The sequence below is a fragment of the Mustela lutreola genome, chromosome 12 (assembly GCF_030435805.1).
Source record: "Mustela lutreola isolate mMusLut2 chromosome 12, mMusLut2.pri, whole genome shotgun sequence".
NCBI classification, from domain to species: Eukaryota; Metazoa; Chordata; class Mammalia; order Carnivora; family Mustelidae; genus Mustela; species Mustela lutreola.
Genome location: NC_081301.1, coordinates 20,889,906 through 20,908,475, shown reverse-complemented (window position 1 = coordinate 20,908,475; position 18,570 = coordinate 20,889,906). Strand labels below are relative to the sequence as shown.

Below are 18,570 nucleotides of genomic sequence, written 5' to 3'. Positions count from 1 at the left end.
GAAAAAAAAAGTTCTACATTAAAGGTCAACTTTTTTTGAGGTAATAATACAAACATAAGTTTTTGTGCAACAGTCCTACAGGGCAGACGTGTACTTGCAATTAGTTTAGTACATACTTAACTCCTTTACCAAACAAGCAATATTCTATTAATAGACAGTAGAGTCATCAAATTTTAGAAATTATTTTTAAATCCACATTTAGATTAAATGAACCACAAAAATTCTGTGATAAGATTACACTGAATACCAAAAAGGTCCTTCGGCACAACTGTACACCAGGCTCTTTGACCTACCCATTATCAATGTAATTTTTCAAATTTCTGTATCTTTAAAAAACTACCTCACACAGGCATTAAAAACTCATTTGTAAATGAGCCCTAAAACCTTTCTCTCCAAATTTGTTCAAAATCAACTAGGAATCTTTATTATAGTCAAGGAATGAAGCACCCAAATCTTGAAATTTTAGTTCTTTTAGAAATTTGCAAATATTAGACCAAATATCACAAAAATTTTTTTGCTGTATAAATGACCTCAAAAGAAAAAAAGTGAAATTTCCCCAAGTCATGTCAACAGCCAAGGCCCTCAGTGAAAGCAAACTAAAATCAGAAACTTCCCATCAAGAAAGAAAGAAAGAAAGAAAGGAGGAAAGACAGACTCATCTTTCGAAAGTATTTAAAAAGGAAGCCCATCTCTGTTCAGATTCTGATGGGGAAATGTGAATGTTTAGATTCTGAATTTTCTCTTCTTCTCTGGTCTAAGAATCTCCAAGGCAATAAATCAACATACACCTTAGACCATGTTAGGGGCTGGTGATACCTTAGAAAGTTTAGCAGAGCAAACACAAAACACCTTAGAGATCCTCAAAAAAGAAAAAGCAATTCAGCTAAAAATTATGACTCACACAAGGAAAAAAAATACGTTATAAGCAAATATTTAACAGAAGGACTAAACAGCACATCACACAAAGCTGAACACAGAATAAGTGAATCAGAAAAACATTTTAAGGAAATCATCCAAAATATAGGACCTTAAGGGGAAAGACATGACAATGAATGTAAGAGGTTAAAACAAATACAGAACTGAATGAAATGGTCCTATACGTTTCTAACTGGAGTTCCAGGAGAAGGCAGTTCTGGGAAGAGCTGGGTCACTCCTAAGAAAGATGAATGAAAGTAAGTCTCTAGCAATGGTCCTCAACACTAGCTGAACCTCAAGATTACCATCTAAGAAGTTTTAACAATAAACAAACTGCTCATCCCTCTACCCCAGGATTTTAGAATTGGTGTGGTCAAGGTATCTATATTTTCCTCAGAGCTTCCCAAGCTATTTTAGTGATCATCCAGGGTTGAGACTCTGTGATCCATATCTACAAATAGCTAGTTAAGCCACTGAACAAAAATAAGGAGGAAAATGTTTTAAAATGAGTATAGAGAAGTAATTTTACCTACAAAGTAATAACCAACACTGACAACAGACTTCTCAACAACAGACACCAAAAGAATAATAGAACAATACATTCATTGTGTTAAGAGAAAAAACTGGCAACCTAAAATTCAAAATAGCTAACTAACATTGAATAGTGCTAATGAAATAAACATTTTTAGTGAAACTCTGAGAGGTTACCATTTATAGAGCTTTGCAGAAATAGCTACTAAAGAGGAAGAGAAACACTGAACACAGAATGGGATATAAGACATTCAAAACATAAACGCAAAACAGAACAAATTGCTGCTGCCAGCTAAACTCCCATTTCATATGTCTTTCTTTTCCTAAGTAATCAATAAACAAACATGAAATCTTTCTGGTTATCCATCCTGGTAGTTCATATACGTGACCAAAGTGACCTATTTTTAAAATAAAAATATAATTGGCCCCACCTTAGATTTACTGTACTCTAGGAGCAAAGGCTTTTATTTATTTAATTTTTTTTTTTAAAGTACGCTCCATGCCCAGTATGGAGCACAACATGAGACCTGAACACATGACCCTGAGATCAAAGCATGTGAGCTGAGATCGGGAGTCAAGAGGCTTAACCAACTGAGCCACCCAAGCCCCCTAAGTCTCTAGCAATTTTTTTTTTTTTTACAACAATTATTTTTTAAGCATTTTTACAAACATACCTGACCAAGAGGATAATTAGGTTTAGAAACTTTAGATTCTAGTATTTCCTCATACAACAGTATCCAAATATGGTTCCTCAAGGCAACATCACTATTACCCAGAAACTTGTGCAAATACAAATTCTGAGGACCCACCTCAGATCTACTTTATTAGAAATTCTGGATATGGACTCAACAGCTATGCTTTAACAGGCCCTCCAGGTGATTCTGATGCCAGCTCAAGTTTGAGAAAACACTTTAGTTTCATGCTCAGATTACTCTGTTCACACTTCTACGAGAACAAGTCCTCTGCTGCTGTCCTGTCCACAAAACCTTTCCATTTAGTACTGTAGAACAGTGTACCATGGTTAACTAATTCCCATATATTCTTAATCTCTTCCATGAATTTTCATTGCATCTTTTGCCTTAATAGAACTTAGTCTACTTCTCTTATACAATCCTCACAAAAAAGCCATTCATTCTCCTAAACACCATATTGCTCAGGGTCTGGAAAGTGAGGTCCACTCATTTTCTATTCCCTGTAACCCCAAAAACATTTGGATAAAAATCTGGCCTTCAGGGGCACCTGGGTAGCGCAGTTCATTGGGCATCTGCCTTCGGCTCAGGTCATGATCCCACAGTCCTGGGACTGAGCCCTGCACTGGGCTCCCCACTCAGTGGGGAACCTGTTTCTCCCTCTCCCCTGCTTATATAGTCTTTTGTACTCTTTCTCTAATAAATAAATAAAATTTTTATATATAAATAAATATCTGGCCTTTTCTGAAACTCTCCACTCTTCATGCCTTTTCAACTGTGGATGATGCTAATTTCCAAGTTTCTCTCCTGATGGTGAGACCAGAAGAATACAGTGATTACCCAACACTTCCATTTGGATGTTGCAAAGGAACCTCAAATTCAACATATAAAAATCTGAACCTGTTATGCTGTCCAACTTCTTCCTATATATTCTACATAAATGGCACCACCATTCATTTACCCAATTATCCAAGTCCAAACCTGGAAATAAATCATTGATGGAATCCCTTATTCAAACATTCAATTAGTCACCAGCTATTATCAATTTCACCTTCTGTAAATGCTTTTGTTCTATCACAACTGCTAGTGGTACAGTACAAATTACCATCCCTAACTGGGATATTCTGTACAGTAAGAGCCTCTTAACTATACTCCACCAGTTCATTTTACAGTCCCCAAATTTCAAGAACATTTATTTTTAAACCACATGGTAACCTACGGAATGTAAGTTATGTTCCAATTTTTAAAAAATCATGTGATCTTATAGTTTTAATACTTCTAATATGCTAAACCATCATTCAACACAGGCTTTTAAATCCAGCTTTTATCAGTTGTTCTGGGTCACCAACTGATTGACAGTTTTATCACAACTAAAAAACAAAAATAAGATCAATCAAAAAAGTAATTATTAAATTAGATCCAAATTCTTAAAACTTAAGATCTACAATTGGTAATTTCACTTATGTGAGCTTGACTGCAATAAATTTTAGTTTTTTTATAAATAATGGACTTCAAGATATGTTTGTAATATGAGCAAAGAAACAGTAAAAAAAAATTTTTTTTGAAACTCACAGAAAGAAAACATTTTAGATTTTGAAAAAGTGAAAACTCACCATACACACCTGTAGGAGTAGAATTGTTCATGGTAAAAGGTCCGTTAATGACACCAGAAGAGAGAAGCTCATCAGATCCCCGCTGAAAAGCAAGACCAATAAATACTATGTTAATAAAATGAGCCCTGGATAATGGTCCACGTTTACTACTAAAACTATCAAAAGTTAATAATATTACTTTGTCTGAAGGTCAAGGCATTTAAGGCGAAGTCCTCAAGAATCACAAAATCTAAATAAAGGTTGGAAGTAAATTTTACAGAAGAAAAATTACTGCATAGCCACATGGTTGTTATTGAAAGAAAGAAAGAAAGAAATATTGCTATCACATAATGGGGGACATAATCCTGCAACCCTGTTATGAACAGATGTTATATCTGAAGTACCAGAAATCACATTTAGGGGTTGCACCCTGAAATTGGTTTTGTTTTTTTAAGATTTTATTTATTTGTCAGAAAGAGAGAGCACGAGTGGGGGCCGAGGAGAAAGAGAAGCAGGCTCCCCATGAGCAGGGACCCCGATGTGGGACCCAATTCCAGGATCCTGGGATTATGAACCAAGCCAAAGGCAGACACTTACCAACTGAGCCACACTCGTGTCCCCAGCATATTTATTTCTAAGTACTCATATGGAAATCATTAGTGTAGTACCTGCTAAGCATCCCAACTTCTTGATACCTATGTATTTTTTTAAAGTTGAACACAAAGACACAACTTATTTCTACATTGACCAAATCCTTTATAATCAGTGATTTTTTTATTCATTAATGTTCACAATGATCTTTAATGTGTATGATTTTTTTAAACAACTTGTGTTTAAATAATTTCCTTTTTCCTATATGTAAGAGTTTTGACCAATTGTGGGATACTGGGTGGCTTAGGTCCTGGGATGGAGTCCTGTATCAGACTCCCTGCTCAGCTGGAAGCCTGCTTCTCCCTCTCACACTCCCCCTGCTTGTGTTCCCTTTCTCGTTGTCTCTCTGTGTCAAATAAATAAATAACATCTTTAAAAAAAAAAAAGGAATTAAAATCAAACAATTTCCAAATGTCACTGATTAACTTGGTCAATTCTTTTTTTGAAGATTTTATTTATTTACTTGAAAGATTTTATTTATTTACTTGAGACAGACTGAGAGAGGGAGAGAGCATGAGAGGGGAGAGGATCAGAGGGAGAAGCAAACTCCCTGCTGAGCAGGGAGCCCCATGCGGGACTCGATCCCAAGCCTCCAGGATCATGACCTGAGCAGAAGGCAGTCATTCAACCAACTGAGCCACCCAGGTGCCCTTACTTAGTCAATTCTTAAGATCAAATATTTTGGTCTACAGGATGATAAAACTTAATTCTCAAATTATTCCACAAATATTAGAATAGTTATAATTCTCCAAAAGATGTTTAATGTTTAAGTGTTAAGTATCACTATAGGACAAAACTTCAGCCTTTGCTAAAGAAAGGCAAACCACCAATGTATTTGCGTAATAGAAATACAAGTATTTAAACAATCCTGTATTGGGCGCCTGGGTGGCTCAGTGGGTTAGGCCGCTGCCTTCGGCTCAGGTCGTGATCTCAGGGTCCTGGGATCGAGTCCCGCATCGGGCTCTCTGCTCAGCAGGGAGCCTGCTTCCTTCTCTCTCTCTCTCTGCCTGCCTCTCAGTGTACTTGTAATTTCTCTCTGTCAAATAAATAAAATCTTGAAAAAAAAAATAATAAAATAAAATAAACAATCCTGTATTAAATATCCAGATATTATTCCCTTTGGTTCTTCACTAGAAATTTATACAGACAAGGTGGGACAAGAGGAAGAAATTAAGTAAGCACACAAGATGAAATTAAAATGAAAATCTCAACTTCTGGAAGGACCAAGATTAAGGCCTCATTTAAGGAACATCTGTTATATTCCTGATAATACCTTAACTTTGTGGTTCACTGGCTACTTGCAGCTATGGAGAAAGATGAATTTCTGCAGGTTTAAAAACAGTAAAAATTTAAACATGCCCAGCATGTTTTTATCTCTGAGAATTTGGTAAAAGAGGTGTTACTAACAGATATATTTCCTACATATACATGAGTTTAGTATTAATATGTTTCTATATGTAAACTGAGTTTATTTGAAACTACTAAAACCATTTTAGCTTTTTCCTAGACTTATAGAAGTATGTTAAAATGTCAACTAAGCACTAATTCTAGGAGGACTGCACACTTAAATGTAAAAGGTATAACAATAAAGACTCTAGAAGGTAAAAGAAGAGTATCTTCATAATTTTGGAGTAAGGAAAATTTTCTTAAATAAGACACAGAAGTACAACTATGAAGGAAAAATACAAATGAGACACTGAAATTAATAATTTTATTTACAATATATATAATATAAAATCTTAATGTTGCACATCTGAAACTAATACTACATGTCAATTTTTTTTAAAAGAATTTTATTTAGGAAAAGACATGAGGAATCTAAAAGGCAAGTTATAGAGAAGAAGAAAGTATCTGCAATTACATATAATCCCAACAAGTTTTACTGATTTTTTTTTTTTAAGATTTATTTGAGAGAGACAGTGCAAGTAAGAGCGGAGAAGGAGCAGAGGGGGATGGAGAGGGAGGAGAAAGACTCTCAAGTAGCTATCCGCATCCCCACCCCACTCCTTGAGCAAGGATCCATCTCAGGACCCTGAGGTCATGACCTGAACGGAAACCCAGAGTCAGATGCTTAACTGACTGAGCCACCAGGTTTTATAACCAGAGGCGGGAAAAAAACCTCATTAGCAAAAAAAAGTCAAGGTAAAAGAAAACCACAATAGTTCAACAGGTACCCAACAAAGTGGCAGACTTTTTGTTTCAGAATATTTGTGATTTCTCCTCCTGTGAAAGGATTTTTCACCCCCATCCACGATGATGTGACTTGGAATGCCTCCTGTGAGAGAGAACTTCCAACACTGAGCACGGTTTTGTGATAGGCTTTTTTGGCCTATAGAATATGAACAGACATGACCTTCAATAAATCCAAACAGAAGCATCAAAAGATTTTAGAGCAGTTTCTGCTAATTTTTTCCCTTTTCTCTGTGAAATAGGAGCATATTCCAAGAGGGGCTGCTCTTTCGGCCTAATTTCCAGAATAAAAATACATATAGCTTCACAACAGCCACCAACCCTGTAAGTGAACCAGAAACAAATATTTTTCTAACCTATATCTAAATGACTATTATCGTATTCAATAAACATATGAAAAGATGCTGGTCATCAGGGAAATGAGGTTAAAACCACAATAAAATACTAGATATTAAAAGAGACTGACAATATCAAGAGTCGATAACAACATGGAGCATCTAAACGAGTATGTTATTAGTTGGGAGTGCAAGCTGGCACAGCTTTGGAAGACGGGACTCAATAACGGTGAAGTTGAATCTACAACCCTTATGTATTCTACTCCTATGGATGAACTCAGGAGATTGCATGTTGATCTGTACCTAAACAAATGAGAATGTTCTCAGCAGCATTATTTCTACCTGCCAAATAGGAAATAGCCAGTTATCAATGAAAGAATGGACGGATTTCTTTTTAAGTAAATGAAGAAAGATTTTTCATTTAAATTCAATTTGTTAACATATAGTGTATTATTAGTTTCACAGGCGGAGGTCAGTGATTCACCAGTCTTATATAACACCCAGTGCTCATTACATCACATGCCCTCCTTAATGTCCATCACTTGGTTACCCCCATTCCCCTACTCCCTCCTCTCCAGCAACCTTTGGTTTTGTTTCCTATGATTAAGAGTCCCTTATGGTTTGTCCCCGTCTCTGATTTCATCTTGTTTTATTTTTCCCTCCCTTCCCCTATATTACTGTTTTGTTTCTTAAATTCCACATAGGAGTGAAATCATACAATAATTTTTTCTCTGACTGAATTATTTCACTTAGCCTAATTCCCCTCTATTTCCATCCATGTCATTGCGAATGGCAACATTTCTTTTCTTTTTTTTTGATGGCTGAGTAATATTCTGTTATATGTGTGTGTGTATGTAGATATACATGTACACGCACATACACCCCCCCATATCTTCTTTATCCATTCATCCATCAAGGGACATCTGATCTGGGTTCTTTCCATAGTTTGGCTATTATGGACATTGCTGCTGTAAACATTGGGATTCGAGTGCCCCTTCCAATCACTACACTTGTATCTTTGGGGTAAATACCTAGTAGTGCGATTGCTGGGTCATAGGGTAGCTCTATTTTTTTTTTTTAAGATTTCATTTACTTATTTGAAAGACAGAGATTACAAATAGGCAGAGAGAGAGGCAGAGGGAGGGGAAAGGAAGCAGGCTCCCTGCTGAGCAGAGAGCCCAATGCGGGACTCAGACCTGAGCCAAAGGCAGAGAGGCTTTAACCCACTGAGCCACCCAGGTGCCCCTGGGTATCTCTATTTTGAAAGTTTTGAGAAACCTCCATACTGTTTTCCAGAGTGGATGTACCAGCTTGCACTCCCACCAACAGTGTAAAAGTTCCTCTTTCGCAAAGTGGATAGATTTTTGTAAATGCAGTGATTTATAGCAATAAGAATGAACTACTGCTCCATACAGTAACATAGATAAATCTCACAAGCATGCTAAGTCAGTCACATAAGAAGTCAGTCACAAATGATTATACCCTATACTACTGTATTATTGAGTTCAGAAATATGGCCAAAACTAAATGACACACTGGACAGCAACAAGCAAAAGAACAAAATGCACCACTTTCATACACCACATACAAACATAAAGTTAAAACAGTTTAAAGACCTAAATTTGAGACCTGAAAAAATAAAACCCACAAAAACAGTAGAAATCCAGGGCACCTGAGTGGCTCAGTCATTAGGTGTCTGCCTTTGGCTCAGGTCATGATTCCAGGGTCCTGGGATGGAGCCCTGCACATCAGGTTCCCTGCTCGGTGGGAAGACTGCTTCTCCTTCTCACGCCTCCCCTGCTTGTGTTCCTTCTCTGTCAAATAAATAAATAAAATCTAAAAAAAAAAAAAAAAAAACCTGTAAAAATCCTAACTCCTTTGACCATCAGCCACAGCAACTACTTTCTAGATAGGTCTCCTGAAACAAGGGAGATGAAAGCAAAAATAAACTATGGGGACTACATCAAAATAAAAAGCTTCTGCACAGCAAAGGAAACAATCAACAAAACTAAAAGGCATCCCACAGACTGGGAGAAGGTATTTGCAAATGACATACCCAATAAATGGTTAGTATCCAAAATATATAAAGAACGGATACTACTCAACACCCCCAAAACAAATAATCCAATTAAAACCTAGGCAGAAGACAGAGACACTTTCTCAAAGAAGACATACCGACAGCCAAAATACACATGAAAACATACTCAGCATCACTTACCATGAGCGAAATGCAAAGCAAAACTAGAAGATATCACCTCACACCTGTCACAATGCCTAAAATCAACAGCATGGGAAACAAAAAGGTGTTGGCAAGGATGTGGAGAAAGGCGAACCCTCTTGCGTTACTGTGGGGTAATGCAAACTGGTACAATCACCGTGGAACACATTATGGAGGTTCCTCAAGAAGTTAAAAAAAAAGTTAATGAATGGATAAAGAAGCTGAGGTATAGGGGCGCCTGGGTGGCTCAGTGGGTTAGGCCTCTGCCTTCAGCTCAGGTCATGATCCTGGGATGGAGTCCCACATCAGGCTCTCTGCTCAGCAGAGAGCCTGCTTCTTCCTCTCTCTCTTTCAGCCTGCTTCTCTGCCTACTTGTGATCTCTGTCAAATAAATAAAATCTTGAAAAAAAGAGAAGAAGCTGAGGTATACATACACAATAGAATACTATTCAGCCATAAAAAAGAATGAAATCCTGCCATGTGCAATGACATGGATGGAGCTAGAGAGTGTTATGCAAAGCAAAATAAGTCAGTCACAAAAAGAGAAATACCACACAATTTTACTCGTATGTGGAATTTAAGGAGCAAAACAAATGTGCAAAGGGGAAAAAAGAAAGAGAGAGAGAAAGAGAGAGAGAAAGGCAAACCAAGTAACAGACTCTTAACAAAAGAGAACAAAGAGATGGTTACCAGGAGGGAAGTGGGTGGAAGTGATGAAGTCCCAGAACCTAAGTCAGGTTCGGTGGGGTGAGGTTTGGAGCTGACGACTAAAGAAAGAATTCTTAAGACGTCGCTGGTGCAAAGGTGGTTTATTAAAGCACGGGGACAGGACCCGTGGGCAGGAAGAGCTGCTGCCCCGGGTTGTGAGGGTAGGCATGTTATACACCTTGCGGTTGGGGGAAGGTGAGGGGAAGGGATGGGAGGTTTCAACAGAGTTTTCACATGTTAGGGAGGGCCTACAAGGTGCGGGGGGCGGGGGGGGGGGGCAGCGGAGTCCTTGCCCTTATGGCTTGATCAATGCCGTCTTTAGGTCAGGCATTAACATCAAGATAATTGGGAGATTCTTGGTGGGGTATTATGATCCTGCTATCATTTACATTCCCTTCTACCTCAGTCTCCTCCACTGTATGGTGGGAGGGAGACATTAGGGCTTCAGGAACCGAGAGTTATTTGCCTCTGGAAATTTGTGCTATTGATAAGGTAACCTCCCTGTTTAGACCTCTAGGACATCTGTAGAGCAAGGGAGACTCTGTTCTGCAGGATTGTGATCCCTGCAAGTGAACCATTTATCGTTTTATGGCGGTCAGGGGTGCCTGAGGAATGCCACACATATGGAGGGGAGCAGGTGAAGAGAGGGTGCAAGGCGCCAGCTTTTGCTCTGTCCTCAGCCAGCCTCCTGCTCCCTCATCATTAGCACATGTTTAATAAACAGTGATGGGGATTAAGGAGTGCACCTGTGAAGAGCACAGGGCAACTATGGAAGTACTGAATCACTATATTGTACATCTGAAACTAGTAGTACACTGTATGTTAATTAACTGGAATTTAAATAAGAACAAACAGAAAAAAGCTAATGTACTTCAAGGACACTATCAAAAAAATGAAAAGACAAGCCAGAGAATGGGAGAAAGTATTTGCAAAATCTAAATAATAAAAAGACGTATTTGTAAAAAAACAGGCAAAAAGCATCTGAAAAGTCCTTTCTCCAAAGATATACAAATGACCTCTAAGCACATGAAAAGATACTCAACACCATTAGACATTAAGGAAATGCAAATTTTAAAACCACAGAGAGCACTTCAAACAAAATTTAAGACTATGACATCACCACACACCTATCAAAACAATTAGAATAAGGAAAAATGACAGTATCAAATGCAAGGGAGGAATGTGGAAGAAAGTGGATCTCTTATACATTGCTGACAGGAAGGGTACAGCGACTTTGGACAGTTTGGTGGTTTCTTTAAAATGAAACATAAAAAAACAAACAAGCATATTCTCAAAATGAAAAATCACATGTTCTATGATTTTATTTATGTAACATTCTCAAAATGACAAAATTATAGAGGTGAAAAAGAGACCAGTGGTTGCAAGGGAGCGGAGATAGTTGGTGGCAGGTAATGGGTATGATTATAAAAGGGTACGAGAATGGAGATCTTTGTGGGGGACTGATCAATTCTGTATCTTTTTTTTTTTTTTTAAGATTTTATTTATTTTATTTGACAGAGAGAGAGATCACAAGTAGGCAGAGAGGCAGGCAGAGACAGAGGGGGAAGTAGGCTCCCCGCCGAGCAGAGAGCCAGATGCTGGGCTCGATCCCAGGACACTGAGATCATGACCTGAGCCGAAGGCAGCGGCTTAATCCACTGAGCCACCCAGGCGCCCCTCAATTCTGTATCTTGATTGAGGTGATAGTTATGTGAATCTACACAAGCAATAAAATGAAAGAATTATAAATAGGCATTGTACAATATCAACATCTTTGTTTTGATAATGCACTATAATTAAAATGCAACCATCAGAGAAAACTGTGAAGGGTACACAGGACCCTTCCATAGTATCTTTACACTTCTAAATTTTTTCCAAATATAAAGTAAAAAAAAATAAACAAAATAAAACAATGAAACAAGAAATGCATCATTCTGAGCCAGAGGATTCCTACTGACTTGAGACTTCCTCCCTGCCTAAAACAGTCATTACCATCACCTATGCTCAATCAACCTGTAAGGGATAAGAAAAGATTGATCAAGCTATGAACTACTACAGTTAATTCTCAGAGTTCATGCCTATATAGTGGTGATCCAGAAGGCATCCCTTCAACGGCAGACAACATTCAAAAAACAAAACAAAAACACAATAAAAGTATGAGTTACACAATCATATGAGTTACTTATGGCCATCTATACCTAGGATAAAGGAAGGAAAGAAGCAAAAGGCAGACAATATACACCAGAAAAATTACACAACTTTAAATTATGAGCAAATAACAGTGATTTGATTTTGTAAAAATAAAATAAAATAAAATAAAATATAACAGCCTCTCCCAAATAAAATACAAAGGGATACAGCAGCTAAAGGAAAAGGAAATAAGAATTCTACCAAAGGATTTAAAAGACTGATTGAAAAAAAGAATAAAGCAGTTTCATGAAAGTCAGCCATTACAGAGAAGAGAACAAGTGCAAACACCTTTCAGTTACCCAAAGAACCAAACTCTCCTGCAAGGAACCAAATCTTGCTCTAGAATTTTTGTATTAAAAAGCTAACAAAGAACAAATCTTCAGGGACTCCTGGAAGGCATAGTCAGTTAAGCGTCTGCCTTCAGCTCAGGTCGTGATGCTGGGGTTCTGAGATGGAGCCCCATGGGCTCCCTGCTCAGCAGGGATCCTCAGCAGGGAGTCAGCTTCTCCCTCTCCCTCTGCAACTCCCCCTGCCTGTGCTCTGTCACTGGCTCTTCTGCTCTCTCTCAAATGAATAAATAAAACCTTGGAGGGGGGAAAGGAACAAACTTTCAGAAAAGCACTCCCTTGGACGCAGGGGAGATTACTTAAAATGCATCTAGCAAAGGTGTCAAACTTTAACACAGACCCCACAGTGCTTGAGAGCTAAGAATCAAAAAAAGTTGTTTGCAGTCTTCTTAATGCACACATGCCACTTCAGTTTCCATTTTGGGAAGAGAACTGAGTTACTCACAGCTCTATTTCTATCTCATTTAATAAACTTTTACCTAGTTTACTAACTAGGAAATCACCAGTCAACAATTAACATGAAAGTTTTACCTGCTGCTTACTATTTAATCAAGTCTAAACTTATTGTAATGGCTATTAAAAGCTCTTTCTAACCTGGACCTCCTACTCATGGTAACACTCCCTGTCCTGGAATTTGCCCCAGAAGCTCATCTTTATTCTTGCCTCTTTATGCTATTCTCCCATCTCAAACACTATCCCTTCACTACATATCCATTCTTACCTACTGATCACAAATAAATACCATATCCTTGAAAATTTTTCTATCCCCCAAATGAAGAGGTTGAACTTAATTCTGATTGTCTTAATTGTATGATTGTCTAAAATGTGTATGTTTTAGGATTTTAGCACACTTGCAGAATATATCTTTCCTGTATGTTTAACTATCAATATCACACATTTTGTCAAATGTGTATGCACAGATTTTTTTCAGCTACTTTGAGGTCAATTATTGTGTCTTATATTTGATTATATTTCCCCACAGTCTATAGCACAGTGCCAGGTACATTACATGTAATGGCTTTCTGCCTTGGTTATGCATTAGAATCATATAACCAGTTTAAAATAAATACTATTTGGGGAGCCCAGATAGCTTAATTAAGCATTTGCCTTCAGCTCAGATCATGATGCTGGAGTCCAGGGATCGAATCCTGCATCAGGCTCCCTCCCTGCTCTGGGGAGCCTGCTTGTCCCTCTGCCCCTCATTCCCACTCTCGTGCTCCCTCTCACTCCCTCTCTCTCAAATAAATAAAATCTTCAAAAAAAAAAAAAAAAAAGTAGGGCGCCTGGGTGGCTCAGTGGGTTAAGCCTCTGCCTTTGGCTCAGGTCATGATCTCAGGGTCCTGGGATCGAGTCCCGCATCGGGCTCTCTGCTCAGCAGGGAGCCTGTTTCCTCCTTCTCTCTGCCTGCCTCTCTGCCTACTTGTAATCTCTCTCTGTCAAATAAATAAATAAAATCTTAAAAAAAAAAAAAGATTTTATTTATTTATTTATTTGACAGAGAGAGAGAGAGAGAGAGAGAGATCAAAAGTAGGCAGAGAGGCAGGCAGAGAGAAGGGGAAGCAAGCTCCCCACTGAGCAGTCTGATGTGGGTGGGGCTCAATCCCAGGACCCTGGTATCATGACCTGAGCTTAACCCTCTGAGCCACCTAGGCGCCCCGCCACCCCAGAGATTTTTTTTTTTTTTTAAGATTTATTTATTTATTTGACAGAGATCACAAGTAGGCAGAAAGGCAGGCAGAGAGAGAGAAGGAAGCAGGCTCCCTGCTGAGCAGACTCAATCCCAGGACCCGGGGATCACAACCCCAGCTGATGGCAGAGGCTTTAACCCACTGAGCTACCCAGGCGTCCCCACCCCAGAGATTCTTAACTAGAAGATCCAGGCTGAGGCAAAACCTGTATTATTTCCAAAGCTCTAACATGTACCCAACTGAGAACTACTATAGAAATACTGTAATAAACACAGAACATAAAGTGGTTTAAAATACAGTCTTCTAGAGTAGACCATAAGTAGGTTTGAACAGCTCCACCTTAAACTTACCTTTGTCTGATACTAGGCTCAGTTTGCTCATCTATAAAAAAGAATCATAATGGTACCCATCCCTGTGGGTTACTCTGAGGATTAACATTTCTAATACAAAGGTATCCCTTAAACACTTGCAATAAACACTGTTGATTAATTACTCATTTTCAAAAGGTACATGTATTCAGTGTAAGTATTACTAGGTAATAATCTCCAAAAGGTGAAAGGCAACATTCAATAAAGTAAACTTTGTAAAGAAAAAAAAAAAAAAAGTCACTTCCCCATTCTAACAACAAAAACTGATTTAAAAAATTGATACAAGACTTGGTTTTGATAAAACACGCTTAAAAACTGAAAGCAACTGGGGGCCTGGGTAGCTCAGTCAGTTACAGGTCTGCCTTTGGCTCCTGTCATGATCTCAGTGTCCTGGGATAGAGTCCCACATGGGGCTCTAGCCTCAGCGGGGAGTCTGCTTCTCCTTCTCCCTCTACCCCTCCCCACTGCTCATGTGTGTGCTCTCTCAAATAAATAAAATCTTTAAAAAAAACAAAAACAAAAACTGAAAGCAATGCTTTTCGCATTTTATGTAACAAATTATTAAAATATATATCCATTTCTAATAAATAAAGCTGAAACCCTCTTTGTATAGGATTACATAGGATATTTAGTAAAGTTCTATTTATTTATAGAACTGGGAATGAGAAAGAATAAAGTATCAGCCTGGACATTAGGATCTTTCCTGCAGAACACTGATAAGATCTGTTAAAAGAAGAAAAAAACTAAAATTTTTCACTATACCTATCCTTATTTACACAACTTTGCATACTCATTCAATTATCTCAGAATAAATCTATAGATGTTAAATAGCTAGATTTTTATTTTTATAATTCATTTTAAGTGCATTTTGCAAAGTTATAATATGAATCTAGGCTCCTCTCTATAATCCTTTTATAAGTGGTAAGCCTTTGCTACATTGTTATATTCTTCATAATTATTTTTAATGGATTCTTAATATTAGTGTTACTTGCAATTTATTGATATCATGAAATTATGCTACGTTATTACTTCATTTAGAATGCAGTATATTGCCTACATAAAGGAGCTTCTCAACAAAAAATATACTTAATTGCTAAAGCACAAGTGAGCTTCCCCATTTGACAATACTCCATAAGTATTGTCACACAATGGTGCTGGGAAAATAATGTATCCTAATGCCATATAGAGAGGACAAAGGATGTTCTGTGTCTGGTACTTTCCCAGACTTGGCCAAATGTGTTTCTTCCCTCAGCAGACTAAAATCTATATACTTTCCCTGTAATAACCAGTAATCATGACTCTAACAGCTTTCAGTGAGTTCTATAAATCCTTCTAGCAAATTATGAGACCTCAACATTGGTTCTGGAAACCCCCAGAACTTATACCTAGTGTCAGATAAGAGTAGTCTTCTGTGGACCATGTCCCCTAACTTTGCAGCTGGCCTAATTCCTCTCATGGTTAAATGATGAATCAACCAAGTATAATAAAACTATTCATTTAACAAATTTTTAAAAACTTTATTCTTAATCTCTGAATTACCATTTGGACTTCTAACTGTAAAAGAAAAATTTGGCCTAAAAATGTGATCAAGTACACACATATACAAAAATCACAATAATTTAAATTTATATGACATCTTAAATAAATTAATATAACAACTGTCACATTCAATGTTTCCACATAAAATATAAACTGTAATAATAAGAAAATGATTAACACTGCAGAGTCTTCAAAATAAAAACACTTAAGTGTGATAATTCTACTAGATCTTTCAAGAGCAACAGGAAAAGCTTTCCAAAAATTACACATATGTAAAGCAAACATCAGGGAATTAGGTGGAAGTGTTGGAATGGCTATTTTTATTTTTATACTTAATACACAAGAAACAAGATTTGATCCTAATGTTTCAGACCTGGGAATCCTGTCTTATATCAGAAAAAGGGTTGACTATTCCTCAGGTAGACTAAACCACACATCTCTCAAATAATTATGATACTTTATTTTGACCCTAATAATTTCAGGATTGATAAACAAAAGACAAGGAGAGCAAAAGGAGCTTACATTTGAAAATGAGGTCATAGGAAAAGTATTCTGATAATCAAACTTTACTGGCTAAGCTTTCCCCCCCAATAATTAATTTTCAAATTATAGAAAACAAAGGTTTGTTTAATATTATAAAGCTCAAATCCCAAAAGTCATATTATTTTGTAAAGCTCTATAAAAGATGACAAAAACTCAATTAGTTCCATATTATTTTAAACAGTCCTTTCTTTTAAAAAACAACTTTTCTTTCCTAGACATATATTCTTTCTCCTAAAAACACATCACCACCTATAATTACAAACCACTACAGTTCAAAAAAAATCTGAAAAATATACTTAATATTTATATCCTAAATGTCTGAAAAGCAATTTTCCATTATACCAAGGAAAGAGCAATGCAGACCTAGGTAAATTGAGTATCTCTCACAAGGGCTGACTACTATGATTTAAGAGATGGGTTGGAAAATAAGCAGGATGAAGACCCCGGTGCTACAGACAAACAAATTAACCTTACACAAAAAGGTTTTAATAAGCCGAATAATGAAGACATCTCGGGAGGTGGGCTGTATGAAAACACTGGATCAACAGTCTCCTTAGAAACACAAAGTAAATTTACATAAGGGCAGCAGTTGCTCTGTGCACTTGTTAGCTCTCTGGCTAAGTCAACACACCAATCAGCTGCCTCAAGTATCAATTACTGAAGTTCTCTCCTGTTGAAGAATAATGAAATACACATGACAACAAAGCAAAGGAATATTATAATTAAGCAGCACAAATAAAGTGCTTCATTATCAAATTTGATGGGAAGTGGTTTTAGTTCGTGTTGAAGAGATATTATTAATATGATAGAAGGCAATCCACACAACCGAGAAACACTTGCTAAAGTAACATGTAAGGAAGATTGTAAAAATAAACCTTTACTAACAAGTTAAATTTCAGATAACATTTAAAATGCATATGAATTTCAGATAGCATTTGTTTTATTCTATGACCATAAAAAAGAGGCTGCCAAAATTACCCCAGAATTGTCTAAGATCCTAGTACTTCTTTTTTAAATATAAGAATCTGCATACTGGAATTAATATCCAAGTTCTACCGTAAAGCCAAGGTAGTCCCCTCTATTAATATTTCTAGCAGACAGTCTTAGTGAGGCTTTGTGAATACTTTCCAGAACAGAAAACACGTTAATCCTGCTCTGTTAACTATGTTTTTTCATAAATAGAAACAAAAGTGCTATTATGTAAAGTCTCACCATACTATATACACTTGTTGATTATGGTTTCCTGATTAATCACCTTTATACCCTCCTCCACAGAACCTACTATAATGTTATACGTGGCACCTATGTTCAAATCTTTTTTGCTTCAAAAAGGAATAAAAATTAGAAAAGGAAATAAACTGAATTTTCAGAGAAGCTTTCAGATTAACTCTAAGGCAGTAACCAAGTTTTGTTGTTTTTTAATTCAGCCTTTTGTTAACATTCACCCTTTCACAGCCTCCTCCAACTCAAAGCAAATCCAAACCCAAAGGCACTACCTATTATTGGTAACTCTACCCCTACAAATGACTTGGAGATCATATTCCCACAAACACACTCCTCAGCTACTAATTGTGTGATCGTGCCTAAACACATTTCTTAAAAAACAATTACCACCACCAACAATCCCAAAACAGTTACCACATTGTTCATCTGTAGTATGTTCCTTTCCAAAGCTGCCACTGGTGAGATTTTAGAACAGTGAGAATAAAAAGGCAATGATGGGGTAAATTCTTCATATATGCAGCTGTGGCAATGTTCAAAATCCCATTTATGAACCTATTTCACTAAAATGATCCTGAATCCCTTCATTTTATATGGGCATCTTAGCAAAAAATATTAACTCTTTAAAGGACAAATTATTCCTCCAAAGGCCTTCTAATTCAGGACATGCAACCAAAATGCCATTGATTTGAATATTCCATTCCTACTGTACAGCATAGTCCACATTGAATTCAATGTGTATAACTGCCTTAGCAATAACATTCCTTCATTCAACAAATCCAACAAATATTTACCAAGCACCCAACTATGAGAGCCAGGTCTTTAACTTCTGGGGAAAATCCCAG

The 18,570-nt window shown here is 37.1% G+C and overlaps 1 protein-coding gene across 9 annotated transcripts in view; it reads right to left on the bottom strand.

The window, feature by feature from the left end:
• The window catches only part of PTBP3 (polypyrimidine tract binding protein 3), a 140,342-nt gene that overhangs the window by 97,622 nt on the left and 24,150 nt on the right, over positions 1 to 18,570 (bottom strand). For 5 of the 9 annotated variants that reach the window (XR_009346597.1, XR_009346596.1, XM_059143259.1 and 2 more), the window contains one exon: positions 3,749 to 3,830. Coding sequence is in view for 5 of the 9 variants with exons in the window: in XM_059143259.1 (XP_058999242.1) it covers positions 3,749 to 3,830 (82 nt within the window). In the remaining 4 variants the exon portion in view is untranslated. Of the gene's footprint in view, positions 1 to 3,748; positions 3,831 to 18,570 lie in introns of those variants that run through there. The other 4 variants (XM_059143260.1, XM_059143262.1, XM_059143263.1 and 1 more) reach the window with 2 other exon arrangements.